The 15,358-nt window shown below is 46.3% G+C and overlaps 1 protein-coding gene across 1 annotated transcript in view; it reads left to right on the forward strand.

Annotated features, from left to right (window-relative positions):
• Positions 1–15,358, forward strand: part of KCNQ5 (potassium voltage-gated channel subfamily Q member 5) — a 1,025,261-nt gene that overhangs the window by 659,377 nt on the left and 350,526 nt on the right. The window contains exon 7 of the mRNA XM_078647596.1: positions 1,983–2,078. Within this exon, the coding sequence (XP_078503722.1) occupies positions 1,983–2,078 (96 nt within the window). The remainder of the gene's footprint in view (positions 1–1,982; positions 2,079–15,358) is intronic.

Consider the following 15,358-nt stretch of genomic DNA (forward strand, 5'->3'; position numbering starts at 1 on the left):
TAGGTCAGTGAAGGCAAGTGCGGCATTCTGAAGAGGTTTTCCACTGTCAAAGGTGGTAATAATAACCCCATTGGAAATGATGTCACTACCAAGTGTATTGTATTATTTTATCACCCTACCCTTTAGAATCCCTATGGGTATTCAGATGGGTTCATGTGAATTTAAAGTGCCTAGGGGAGGAAAACATGCTCACACCACTGATGAAGACCCTTTAATAGTACAGTCAAACCTGAAAAATATGTTTGTTGAAACTCACCATTTGAGGACCAAACTACGTGACTCTGTCTGAAAGAAAACGAACAATCTTTCACATATCAGTGAGGAGCGCTTGCAGCTGGTCATTTTCTCCTGCCTGCTATTTATTGAGTTTCTACGGATCACGAGATCAGTAGACAACAACGCCGCTTGTAAGGGGGCACTGGGGACAGAAAGGCACTACAGAGGGGACGCCTTGGCCAACCAATTATAGAGTCCAAGTGGTTAAATCAAGCATGTAATCAGTAAAATTGAATCTGAAGTCGCTGGTTGGAGTCCTAAATGTTAATTAACAAGAACTCCTGCTCAAAAGAGGGTACAGAAGATTATCAGAAATAAAACAGGTCGAATTAATGAATGGTGCTCAAAGAACGACTAATATTTAAACTCCATCATCGCAGCACAAGTTGATGTCAAGTAATTACAGTCGAGTACATCTTTCTGTAATGCTAACCTAGCTTTGCTGCACTGTGTCAGCTTCATGTAACTTTGAGTTGTGTTCAGGGCGCAAGTCCTAAAAAAAGAAGTGGGGGGACTGACCTAGTTTGACAGTATGCAAGTGACATCACAGAGCATGACATCACAACGCATGACATCACAGCACACAACATCACAGCGCACAACATCGCACATGGCATCATAGGAATTGACATCATAGAAGGTGGCATCACAAGCCACAACTTTACAGGAAGTGGCATCACAAGAAGTGACATCAGATCTAAAGCCCGCACATATAGGTTTAGCAGCTCTATCATGTGTACGATTGAGCGCATTGCAAGGATAATAGCACAGTGAGCTATGGAAGATGATATGTGACTTCAACACCTTGCAATCCCCCAGTTTTATGTAACACAATCTGTACATACATTTACAAATTTATATAATTTATTGTACTTGTAATATGCATGTGTTGATGTAAAGTGCTCTGACACCCTGTATTGGAATGAGTAGGGCTATATAAGAAAAAATGGTGGTACTTACATTATTTCAACGCCTCCTCAGGGGATGTAAGCTCTATATAAATGCAATTTGCTTTGTGTAAATAATGGGAAAGACCAACACATCTGATATACTTACAGTGCATGCATATCTCCTAAACAGGGACTGAACAAAGTGAAAAGCTGACTCTCACGTATGTGTGTAGTGCTCCCAAAGGTATGAGCCTTTGTTTCCCCTCCGCTTCATTTGCATCAGGTGTGAGGCGTCTGACTGCTCCCAGTCAAGAGACTCGAACAAAAGGAGGGCTGATGACCCCTCAAATTTGGCCTTTGTTATGGTCCCAGCAGGAGCCTTAAAGAAGAAAGCCCAGTACCCATCTGCACATTGTTGCTTGTTGCAGATGGAAAGCAGACAACGTGCAGGCGCTGCTGAAAGTGCCACGGTGTTTGGAAATTACACCGGGACGAGTTCAGCACATTATTCAATGGGGCCCAAATTCTTGACAGGTTGAACGGCGTTCACCTTGTGAAAAAAGTGGGTGGACGCTGTCCACCCGCGTGTACCCCCAACTCATGCCCTGGTTGTGTTAGAGTTGCTGCACCTGCAGACAGGTAATCCCAAGCAGAGTTTGCCTGTCTGTGAGTAGCTCGCCGTTCACACCTGCCTGTCATCTAAGAGTTTGCCTCAGGTTGTGGCAGTTCTTACATTACCATTTCATGGAAGTATGCTTCACAACTGTTGTGTTTTTTTAGTGCAAACTTCAACATTTTATTTTCTATTGCCTTCAGGGAATTCTTGGCTCAGGGTTTGCATTAAAAGTACAGGAACAGCATCGGCAGAAACATTTTGAGAAAAGAAGAAATCCAGCGGCCAGTCTTATCCAGGTATGTGTTGGTGCCTTGCAGTCTTGTATGTGATTTCTACTTGTTAGATGGCGATGGTAAGTCTTCGCAGTATGTATATGTAAGACCCCCAATCTACCCATGCTTTAGCGACAACTGAACCCATACTTAGTGGGAAACATGCCTTGACTCTTGACTTTCTGTGGTCATGCATTCTTCTTATGTAGCTCCTGCAGAGTTTTGGTAAAGTCATGCTTTGTTGGAATCAAGATTATAGCAGAAAACCCTAGGCCCCGAATTCTTATTGAAATGTGTAAACCTACTACAAGGGTGTTATGGTAAAGGGCTGGGCTGACCCAGTGCAGAGCCTAGCACCTGATTTTATGACCTGCAATGCATAAAGTAAATTCATTAACATGTCATTTAACCTGACATTTCTCTCAGTTAGAGCTTGATTTTAAAATAGTACAACTTAGAAACAGTGAGCAGGGTTTAGCTCTTTCTGTTTCTTAGCTGTGCTGTCTAAATTAATGCGCTAACTTGGAGACAGAGGCGATTAAGGCATAGATGCATCAAGCGAATTTGCGATCGCAATGGCTGTGAAACAGCGATTGCGATCGCAAATTCCACTTCCGCAATGCATCAAGTGGATAAGCAACAATTTGCGAATTCGCAAAACAAAGAATCGCTAAACCCATAGAAACCCCCACTGCGATTCCTTAAAAGCCATTCTCCCCATATTCTGCTAATGTAATAGCGAATTCGCAGTCAAATAGCGAATTAGCAAACAAATCGCTATCCACATGCATCAGCAATCGCAAATAGCAAAACACCATAATTCGCAAAATATGAGACACAATTTAAGGAGAAGCTAAACCAGGTGGTAACCATGAAGTAAAAGTGGTAAAAAAAAAAATTGGAAACAACAAACAGGTGTTGGCTAAATCAAACACACTTAAGGAGACTCATTAGGAGCATGATGAAAGTCACAATGGCAGGCCTATACATTGTGGCAAGGCGGCTGAGGCTCCAGGCTGCAGCCCAGAACAGACGCAGGATCCATGAACGCATCTTCCGGCTGCGGATTACACTACTGGAACAGACTGAAGATGAGATCTACTCCAAATACAGGCTCAATGGGGCAATGATCCTGAAGCTCATCAGAGACCTTGAGCCCCTGATGCAGCACCCAACACAGAGGACCAATGCCGTGCCCACCCATGTCCAGGTCCTGTGCTGCCTGCACCTCCTGGCCTCTGGCATCTTCCAGGGGATAGTCGCAGTTGCAGGAGGTGTATCCCAGAGTACACTTTCACGCTGCCTACAGAGTTTCCTGGACGCCATGCTGAGCCAGATCCATCACCACATCACCTTCCCAAAAACCCAACAGGACTTAATGCAAACTAAACAGGACTTCTATCACACCGCTCATTTCCCCCATGTAATTGGCTGCATCGACTGCACCCACATACACATCTGTCCAACCACAGAGACCGAATACATGTACCGGAACCGCAAGTCATATCACTCCCTCAACATTCAGTTGGTCTGTAATGCGAAGACCATCATTACAGACATTGTGGCACAATACCCAGGGAGCACGCATGATTAATTTATCTTCCGGCACAGCGGCACACACACCCCCTTGGTCAGGGGTGAATTTGGTGAGGGACATCTCCTAGGTAAGTACACATGCCCACATACAGTATGTTAAGACCATGTTGCTGCGCATGACAGGCACTGACCCTCTGCTCCTCCCTTCAGGTGACAGCGCCTACGCCCTCCGTGAATACCTCCTCACCCCACACATATACACACCAGAAATGTGATTGAGCGAACATTTGGCATGTTAAAGAGTAGATTCCGCATCCTCCACAAGACTGGCAGGGTCCTCAAATACCGGCCCGAGATCTGCTGCTGCATCGTGGCCGTGTGCGCCATGCTGCACAATATTGCCACCGAGCGGAGGATACCTGTTGAGGTGTCTGGTAGTGAGTCAGAGGGGGACGACCTGCCACCTGCACATGTGCATCATGCACAGGGGGAGAATCCTGCTGAAGGTCACAGGCACCGCACGCACATCACACAGAACTGTTTCTAGTGCATCCATACCCCTCACACAACACTGCACTCATGCAAGCCACATCAATGATTGACATGAGGAAGATTATTTTGTCAAAATAAAGGCTTTGTTTATTTCACAAGGTCTCAATGTGCTTCCATCAGCAACAAATAAGGGTACGGCTTTTAAACATCCAAGGTCATGTAACCTGAGCTGGCGTGCATGGTTGCACAGCCTGAAATGTCATTCAACTAGTGCCTCCTGCCGCACGCACCCTGTCGCCTCTCACCATCCACGTTAGGCTGGCTCTGTCGGGATGCAGTGTTGGGCCGGGCACTGCGCCTCCGGCACAGACAGGCAGCTGAGGCTAGATGCCCCTTCGCTGTCATCATCCCCCCCCACTTGCATAGCTATGGTCTGCCGCCTGTTGGTGCTCCACAGCATTGGTGACCTGCTCCACGGCCAGCACAGCATTGGACCATCTGGATTTGCATGGCCAATGATCTTTGCGAGAGCAGGGATGTGGCGTTCCCGATCAGGTGATTGGAATGGGTGTAGGCTGACAGCCGTGTGAGCAGCTGCCTGTGGCGTCTGCGGGTGACGTCCTGCTGTGCTACCATCAGCTGGTTGCTCTCCTTCACCACCCTGGTCAGTTCCTGCACACTCCCGGTGAGGAGACTGATGTTGCGTGCTGTTATGTAGAGCTGCAGCTGCATTGCTGCCATGTGCTGCACCTGTTTGCGGTGCACACGCAGCATCTGAGCCTCAATGCCAAGGCCCACATTGTGTGCGTGTTGCTCCATGGCTGCTGTGGTGGGCACGGAGCGCAGCTGCCTTGACCTGCTGCTGGCGTGGGCCCGCACACTTGCTGCGATTCGTGTCTGCCTCCTGGGTGGGGGTGGGGTCTGTTCCACTTTAATATGTGCCGAGACCTGATGTTGTGCTCCGCCTGTAGATGCAGGGGTGGCCATGGGTGTCGGTGCAGGTGCAGGCTGCCTCTTCCCTTTCCGTCTCTTCAGGTGTCTCCGCGATGTGGAGGTTGTCACTGTCGGACGTGTCAGTGTCCGCAGCACCTGTGATGTGGATGAGTGCATGATTACTGGTATGATTCAGGCACCTGGGATGTTGCAACATGCATGCAGGCTCGCAATTGGTTAATGTCTGCATTCCCTGGCTGACTTTAGGGGTCTGTGTATCTTGACTATTCTGGCTGTGTTTGCCTATCAAGGCACATTTACACACTATAGGTTCCACAATGCATTTGGGCAATTGGGAGTAGCAGGGACTGGAATACTGTGCTCACAAATATGGATTGCAGTGGGGGCATGGGCATTGTTAGGGTACGGGGTCGCAGTAGCATGCCTCTTACCTTGAGTTTGGTGTGTGGTGCGGGAGGTGTCCCGTTGGGTAACGCCAACGCAGGCTTCAGGGTGTAAGGTGTCCTCCACTAGGTCCTCCATGGGGGTGTTTTCAGGAACTGTGGAGTATCCCCCTCCCGTAATCCTTGTCTCCCCCAGTCTCTCAGCTATTCGTTCCTTGGCACGGCCTCTGAGGTCATATCACCTCTTTTTTAAGTCATCGATGGTCCGGTGGGTGACTCCCACTGCGTTCACCTTTGCCTTGATGCACACCCAGATGCGCCTCTTGGTTGCCTCGGGCACCTTCCGGGACAGCTTCCCGAACAGTTGATCGTGGTCCCTGCTCACTCCTTCAATCAGGTACTCAAGTCCTTTTTCACTGAACTTGATTTTGCGCTTGCGAGCTTTTTCACTTGGTCCTGCAGCTTCCTGGGACATTGTGGTTTTGTTTCCACTCAAGTATGGGCACTGCAGGGTGTGGCTCCTGGAGCTCAGTTCTCCGCCTCCTCCTGTAACCAGCTCTGTGGTCTGAATGAAGCATGGAGAAGGCTACTTCCTGGTAGTGATGTCATCATTGGGCTCCAAATGCGACTTTTTTGCGATCTCGCAATGTGCGAGATCGCTATTTGCGATTTCGGTATTTGCGAATATGCAATTAGGGGGTTGGAAACAGCCGACTCTGCGATTTTGGTGGGATTTCTGCGGAGTCGCATTTGGCGATTGCGGGCTGGTGCGAATCGCAAATATTTAGCAATTTTGATGGTGCATCCCATTCTGCGATTTCTTTATAGCGATTTGTTATTTTTCGCTATTTCAGATTCACAGAATGGATTCTTGATGCATCTATATGTAAATTAATTCACTGTACACACTGCAGGCGCGTAAAAACAAGTGTTCGACTCTGTGATGAGCCAGTGCAGCCTATCAGGATACAGCTCTTAGAGGTTTATTGACTTGGATTGGTGTAGGTTTATGTACTTTTGGAATACACAAAGAATTTCCAGGTTACCAGTGGCGGCTCCTCTGCTATGGCGGAAGAGCGTCGCACCACTGCTTTTGAACAGTGCAAAGTAAAGGAAATATAAAATGATAATAGCTTTGAGTTATTATCATTTTATGTTTCCTTTGCCGGCGTGTGGGTGTGGATGCTATGCTCGCAAAGCAGGGCAGGGGAGGAGTGGTTTGCCCACTCCTAAGTGCACAATGACTGTTTGGTCGGCCCTCTCGGGCCGCCCAAAACAGTCATGCCCTCTTTCCCTGTTCTCCATGCAGGCTGCATTACAGCCTGTGTGGAGAATATGCCCAGGCCCCCATTCCCTGGTTAAGTGTCGAACCAGGACACTCATAACCAACCAGAACACTACATTGCAGCATTGTGATTGGTCAGGGGATCCAGGGTGCTTACTAATCAGAACACTACATTGCAGCATTGTGATTGGTCAGGGGAGCCTGGGTGCTTACCAATCACAACACTGCATTGCAGTGTTGTGTTTGGTCAGGGTTGCCTGGCTGTTCTTCCTGGCTTCCTGTTCCTCAAGTCCCATGAGGAGAGCAGGAGAAGAAACGCGGGACCCAGCGGCAAGGTAAGTGTATATTTTTAATTTTTTATTTGATTTTTGGAATTGCGCAACCCCAAAACACCCTTGCCCTCCCCCCACGCCCACCTCCGTCCCACCACCTGCAAGTCATGCCGGCCGCAGTTTCAGGTTACACCTATAAAACATTTGTTGGTTAACAACTACATTTATGTAAATGCATTTCCAAATGTGTAATTTTATAAAGTGCACATTAGTCTATGTGAAAATGGCATAAAATGTGAGCAGTGCAACCAGAAAGTTATTGCAAATCATTGGTACATTGCATATTGAATTACACTTTGGAAAGAAAGTTCCTTTTACATCCCTCCCAAATTGTGATTCGGTATGAGTTGTAAAACTCATTTTACTCTCCAAGGGGTTAGCAACTCTTTCCTTTCCCCCAAGATGGAAAGGCTTGGACATGTTTGACTAAATACGGTAGGGTCGTATGTCTCAAGTTAGTAAGTAGACAGCTATGAAGGAACCAATAGCTGTTTCGATCATGGCGAGTACCGTAAATCACCTAGCTTACATATTCAGGAAATGTGGTGTTAAGAATGGCTTTTTATAAGTTCGCCCTCACTTTTTACCCCATTTTTTTTACTATTAGATACTTGTGTAATGACTCTGTAATGCACTAGAACTTGCTGGCAGGCGCTCAGTGTATGTGCTCTGATCCTTAAAAGTGTATGTTTAATTGACGTATACCCAATTGGCATTGGTTAACTTATAAGTTCCTAGTATATTGTACCAGGGGTACCCAAGGCCCATAAGTTAAGGTGTCCCTCATGGACTGTGGCATTTATTGTGCCACCACTAATGTGACTAAGTAAAACATTAAACAGCTTGCCTGTTCCTTATCCTCACTGGAATAAGAGGCCTTTTACCATGGGAAACAAAAGACAAAGATTTGTTTAAAGACTTGCCCACATTTTCGTGGCATACGTTATCGTTGGATAGTCAGCCACACCATGTTAAGATGATACCAGCATAGTGGCTTCAACTTTTGCAAGAGGGAGAACAGAGTTATGGAGCAAGGAAGGGAACAGGTGATTGTATAGGTTGCTGGATGGGTACATGTGTCTTGATGAATGTGTGACTTCAGGAGTGGTTCCCCACCAGTATGACTATCAGGCTTGAACCCTGTAGGGAGAGGGTAGAAAAAAACGACTAAATTATTAGCAGTAAGACCTACATGTACATATGAGGACGTAGGATGGACTTTAGGGGTACCTGTGTTGCTGTGACGAAGGCCCTAGACCCTCCCTGATGAGCTCCTAGGGGCATATTATCAAGAACAGGCGATACAATTATCGCGGCTTTATCGGCAGGAAACTGCCGCTAAAGCGACGATAATGGGCTTGATAATATGCCCTTGTGAATTCCCATAGCAGCCCAGGTTAACACCAGAACCTGGGATGCTATGGGAATTCACAAGGACATATTATCAAGCCCTTTATCATCGCTTTGGCGGCAGTTTCCTGCCGCTAAAGTGGCGTTAATTTTATCGCCTGTTCATATGCCCCTTAGAGCGTCTGAAACAAGTTGGCAGAAAAGAGTTAGAAATGTTGTCAAAGACATAAGCTCATGATATTGTTGTTGTTTTTAAACCTGCACTGTGCACTCATCAAATAAAGGAATTACCTGGTTTCACATAGAGGTTATTTTTAGGGCTGGGCAGAATTTTTCAATCTGCCGGTGGAATGGGAGGAAGTTATTAATTCTGTGTTAATCTTGTAACGCAGAATTACTTGTAAATTATGCCGCTCCGCTCCCAACAGTTAAGTCTGAAGGAAAAAAAGAGCATGCAGAAGACACCACTCACCATGCTCGTTGGCAGTAAGGTTGCAGCCCCCACCTCATTTTTACAACTATTCAAGCTGCCTCAGGATTTAAGCCTGGTCAATACATCAATGTTAAAGTTGATACATTGGCGACATAGCACAGAGTCCATTAGCCAGGTTTGGCCTTTGTGAATCAGTAATTGCAGTGTGCATGCTGCAACATAATAAACCTACTCTGTCTCAGTTAATGGACACACTTAAATTGTGTGCTTCACTACTTCAATGCTTTTTAATCATAAAGCATACAAGGCTCATAATGAAGTGAAAGTTAAGGTGGGCGGAGCCGTGCAGGATCACACAGAGTTTTTATGTAACTCCGCAGAATTCCGTGGAGTAAAACTCTGTGAGTTCCGCCCACCCCTACTTATCTTATTGACTTACCTGAACCCCTTATATGGCCAGAATTACTTATTCTGTTCTCACTCTCGCAGAGGTTCAGCCCACCATGTTGGTATTATCTTAATATGGTGGGGTGGACTAGCCAATGATGAAGCATGCAACGATAATGTGGGAGAGGCTATTCCGTCCAAATCTTTGTCCTAATGTTCCCATGGAAAAGACCTTCCGCCCTCTTGGGGGTAGGTGTGAACAACTCTCAGGAAGGACCTCAAAGGGCCTGCAGTTGGTAGAGATGTGACCTCTCCCTGGCACAAAAGCCAAACAGGGTGTGAGCCAAAAAAGCAAACTTCAAAGGTAAAGCTGCCTTAGAAGTGCAAATGATCATTACAAAGGTCGTTGCCAACTTGTTTTTTTTAGGGGAGTGAAGCCCCCAGGTAGCCACACCTCTGGGTTGGGCTAGAGAGCACCCCTCACCAAGAGAAGGGCTCTGCTCTTTTGGGAGTGGGTAGAATGGTGCACTCTGGCAGAGCTAGATGCCACACTCTACAGAAATCATCACTTGATGGGAAAGGACCTGGTAGCCCACTAACAGTTGTCACATCCTTCGACGGACCTACTTGGGCACCTGCCCTGATGTTCCCCAGGCCCAGCAAAGAGAGACTGCACCAAGACTGGACTGCAACTCCTTGGGTTAGCAAAAAGAGGACTGTGCCTGCGGGGCTCTGCTCAAGGAAAAGCCATCCCTGAGCCTCGGACAGAAGAGGTGACTTCAAGAGTCAGTTGGCTGGCTTCCTGTTACAGTGACAGGGCCATTTGGTGAGCTGGTAGCCAACAACATCTTACCCAAGCTTTCTGCCAAAGTTCAGCCCAGGGTACTGAGGCCCAACCCTCAAAGTTGCACCCGATCCTGCTGGACCTGGGAGAGTCATCGGAGTACAGTTTGATCAACTACTAAGGAAGTTACTACCAGTTAAAGTGAACCACTCGTTTTGTTGTAACCAGAAACTAGTAGACCAGTGGCAACAGGTGTTTGGATGGGCCATCGATCCCTGTAGCCAAAGTTGTTCCACCGTGATAGTGAACCAAGGAGTAGCCCCAGTAAGATCCCATCTCTGGATAAGCATCTGCAGTATCTTGTATCCCTTGCCTTTAGCACCACTGCATTAAAGTCTATGGTGGTTCACCCATGGAGCTTGGAACATGACTGGACACTTCTTTGACTGTGAGATAACTGTTCAAACAAGCTTCTTTGGCCCTTGTGATGTGCTTCCTACCGGATTTGGTCACTCAAAGTGGTTCAGAGTAGTAGGTACGTTTTTCAAAGTTTGCCTGCGAGCGTGGTCCATTACAATGATTTATTGCATTGAATGAAAAAGCAGTGATTTATTCATATCTCTAAAAGCGTCCAAGGGATTTTTGTTATTGAGGTGTCATTTTAAAGATAAAAATACAATCTAGTTTGTAAATTGGTGTCAGATGTTTATTGAGTCAGGTTTCTTTCTTATTCAACAGTTTTCGTACTTCCTAATGCTTTACATTTGTTTTTTGATTAAGCCTGACTACTCAGAGCCACAGCTACCCAGGCTTGAGCTAAGGTTTTTCAAATAAATCTGACTAGAGCTAGTATCAGTAGTGAGTTTAATACCCAGTGAGGTCCCACAACCACTTAATATAATAAACCGCGTTCTTCACTTGTGGGAAGAGATGTAGATTGGTCTCTAGTCTTTTGAAGGGGGAATGGGAATTGCCAATTCTGAACATCTGAGCATTACAATAGCATAAAGATGCATGGCAAACACTACTGTTGGTAAAAAAAAAATTCATCAGTCAGTAAAATGGGTTATGTACATTTGAAGACGGCACTTAGCGGTTGCAAATCCAATGATTTTGTGAATCACAGGGTTTGCAATCATAAAATATCTATGTACCTCTGACTCAATGTTTCCAAAATTTGCAAGGAATCTCTGCTATGAAGGGTCTACTCCATGCCACAGGAGAGGAATGGATTCATGCTCATTACAAAAGTAGACAGTGATGATGAGCAGTAATGCAAGGTATTCTTTGTTGAATAATTCGCACAAGTAAATTGAGCATTTGTGTAAATTAGATTTACACCATCAAATATTTTTCTACACAGTGTTCACCTTTTCTCATGCTGCAGTCTCTTAACAACATGAAGGAAGTGGGATGATCATAAACGGGAGGAGAGCTGAGAAGCGTCACTGCCTCCCTTCTCTTATTTGCAGTCCTCTTTCCTTCCTAGAAGGGCCAATGACATGCAATAAATATCATACATCTTTAAGGGTTTCCAATCTGCTGACTCAATCTCAGCCTCACTTGATCATAGAGTTAGAAATCATTCAAGGAATTGCTCTCGGACAGAAAATGTGCCAAGCGGGGTTTTTTACGCAGTCATGCGAAAACTGTGGCGCTGCAGAAAAGAACTCCCCGAGACCTTTTTTAATGAATTAGTAGCTTCATATCTAGCTGATTTATTATTAATTAAGACTAGCGAGTGGTTTCATTAAATCTTTAAACATTAAACGTGTTTCCCCTTGATTACAATTGATTTCGCTTGAATGAAGGAGCTCTTATCTGCCAGAACGTAATGTGGCTGTCAATGCACACAGGACAAAGCAGCCAGTTACAGGATGCTGATCAATGCAAACTGTAAATGTGAGCTGATTTTCCAGGCTAGTCATTGGTTTTAGATGATATCTGGCACGGCGCATTCCAATTTATGTAGCCATTTATGTTGAGAGCATCTGAGCACTAATATTTTGTTATGCCTAAAGATGTGCATAAGACATTTCTTCATTTTCTTACTTTTGGCATTATATAGTGTTAAAAAATGTTCTCTCTCTTATAATGTCAGGAATCGGCGGCCAAAAAATGTCTTTGTGCTTCTCCATCGTTACTCCCTTCAAATAATACATTTTGGAATTGGAATAAAAGTGTGTCCCCTTGTTCTGTCTTCCAAATATTACAACATGAGCAACAAGAGGCCACGCTCAATGAATTGCTCATTCACTCATTCTTCTGCTGTATGCGGAATATTTCAACCATACACTCGTCGGCGAGATGATGACATCATAACAAAGTAATGACGAGCTTCCTGTTCCTGGTTAGTCACAGGCCCCTCACACCACGGAAATCCCATACATTATTACAGAGTTACAAGTGGAAGTTGTAAGAGAGACAACCCCCAGGCCATGAGTGGCACAGGATCCATCTGTGAGCCTGAGTCCTGCACAGTCGACCTAAACTTCTGCTCCGGATCTTTCTTTATGTCCATACTTTGGGTCATTTGTGCACCACCAATAAAATAATCTATTGCTACAATCAGTCACTCCCTATGTAAAGCTCAAAGTGAACAAAGGGGTGCTAGGACTGAATCCTAAGTTTTCAAGTATTTTCTTGGAGAAAGTAATGTTGCCTTCTTCAAGGTAGTGATCTTAAGGTTTGTTTCACTCGATGGATCCATCCAGGGGAGAAATATTTGCCTACAACTGTGATGATTTTGCGTTTAGGTGTAGTAGTTCTTTTTATTTGACTTTAATTAAGGGTCAGTGAGAGAAGCTTGCAGTCCTCTTTCGATCTAACAGAGCTTCCTCAGGTTTGGTTTCAAGGGAGATTTTGCACCAACCGCAGTGCTTTAAAGAGGGATATGCAGCCGCTGTGACCTGCGGATGTCAGAGTGTTGCTCCGATGTAAATTGATTTGTAACACTTCGGCAGAATGATCAAAAGGAAATGGCAGAACTTTTATGAACAGTTTGACGTGATAGTGAGTTTTATCAGCATTTTTCATTGGAATCTTTAGGGAGAAATATTTATCAAATAATAAACCTTAAGTTGCCGACTGTTGCACTCTACTCTAGACAGTGGTTAGCACGTTCATTTTTTTATCCTTCTCTCACTGAAGTCTGTTACAATAAAAAGAACATGTAATGTAAATTAGTTTTATACAGCACACAATTACCCAGGGGTGTCTTAGCGCTAGCCATTAGATATCAGATAAAAAGCGGTAAAGCGGGAACGGGGCAATAAACTTCACTGAAAGATTCCGTAAAGAGTCCAGTCTTCAACTGCTTTCTGAATTGCAACAAGGTGGGTTGGCAGCGTTGAAAAAACTCCCCGGCGACCTCTGGAGGCGTGAGCTAGACGCCACCCGCCCGCCACCCTGCGCAGACCCCAATCGGGCATATGCAAACTATGTTAGCTGGATCACAAATTCCTTAGACTCACTCCTGCCTCTTCGCAAATCGTCCTCTAAGCGAGTGCAGACATCAGCCCCCTGGTTCTCTGACTCGCTGAGAGAGTTAAAACGCCGATGTAGGCAACGGGAGAGAGCCTGGCGCTTAGACTTCCTTCCGGAAAAAAAGGCCTCCTATAGAGAGGCGATCAGAAGCTATAAAGAAGGGGTCAAGGCAGCCCAGGCAACTTACTATTCCGACAAAATCTTGGAAGCCAGAACAAAGCCTAAAGAAATCTTTAACATAGTAAAGCAATGCACTAATGTCCTCACTGCTCCCCCTTTAACCAAGACTAAAGAGCAATGTAATGAACTGGCTGAATTTTTTCACGACAAGGTGCTGAACATATATTCCACCTTTCCAGCCATGGCCCTGAACCATGAGGTGCCCGACTCATCCAACTCGGAAAATCTCCCCTGTTCAGGCCTGTCTACTACTGTGCCGACTCTTGATCATTTCCCTCTCCTGGACCTTGTCAGTCTAGATAAAGTGGCTCGCCAGGTTAAGTCGGGCTCCCCCCGTGACCCAGCCCCCCCAGATATCCTGATGCAGGCAGGCGAAGCCATCTTCCCTGTAGTCCTGGAACTGCTAAACTTATCTTTGTCCACTTGCACAGTTCCCACTGCCTGGAAGCAAGCCTCTGTACGGGCGCTCTTAAAAAAACCTAATTTGGACCCTGACGACTACTCCAACTATCGCCCCATCTCATTGCTCCCGTGGACTGGCAAGGTGTTGGAAAAGCACATAAATGCCCTCTTGGTCCAGTTTTTGGAGAATCACTCCCTACTGCACACCTCCCAGACAGGCTTCAGACCTGGCCATGGGACTGAAACCGCCTTGCTAGCAGTTACCGAAGAGTCTCGAAGAATACTGGATCAGGGAGGATCAGTGGCAGTGATCCTCCTTGATCTAAGTGCTGCCTTCGATACGGTCAGCTATGCCACTCTGCTGAACCGTCTCCAGAACATCGGAGTCTCGGGAAACGCACTAAGGTGGTTCAGCTCCTTTCTGGCTGACAGATCTTTCCACATCTTTGATGGTAACACAACATCTACCAGCAAGCCTCTTAGCTGTGGAGTTCCGCAGGGCTCATCGCTGAGCCCTGTACTGTTCAACGCATACATGAAACCGCTGGCTGGGGTAGTAGAACCGTACGGCATTAAAATCGTGTTGTACGCCGACGATACCCAGCTAGTGGTTTCATTGGCCCAAGAGAACGGTGGGCAAGCCTCGGCCGGCCTGCTGAACTGCTTGGAGAGCGTGAGGGAGTGGATGACCAACTCCTCCCTCAAACTGAACGGAGGGAAAACTGAACTTATGCTCCTAGGCCCAGCCTCACCACTATCCTTTTCTTCCCTGTGGCCCGCTGGCCTAGGGGCACCTCCTACCCCTAAGGACAGTGTTAAGAGCTTGGGAGTCTGGTTAGACCACAAACTCTCCTTCTCCACTCAGGCCACCAAGTTGTCTGCCACCTGTTTTGGACTATTAAGAACGTTGAGGAAGGTCCTTCCACTTTTACCTCTGGATGCCAAGAAGGTGGCGGTACAAGGCCTCATCCAGTCCCGTTTGGACTCAAACAACGCCCTATACCTGGGGGCGCCTGAGATGACTCTCCGAAAGCTGCAGGTGGTACAAAACTGCGCAGCACGTACCATACTCCAAATTCCACGGTCTCAGTCCGTCAGACAGGGACTGAAAAGCCTACATTGGCTGCCTGTGAGACAGAGAGTGGCATTCAAGGCTCTGTGCATCACACATCGAGCTTTCTGGAAGACCGGATCAGCAATCAACGCCAGCCTTGTAACCCCTTACCACCCTAATAGGAACCTCCGGTCTACCGGTGCTTTTCTGGCAGTGGTACCCAGAGTAAAGAGAGCCAGGTCCGGG

The sequence above is a fragment of the Lissotriton helveticus genome, chromosome 6 (assembly GCF_964261635.1).
Source record: "Lissotriton helveticus chromosome 6, aLisHel1.1, whole genome shotgun sequence".
NCBI classification, from domain to species: Eukaryota; Metazoa; Chordata; class Amphibia; order Caudata; family Salamandridae; genus Lissotriton; species Lissotriton helveticus.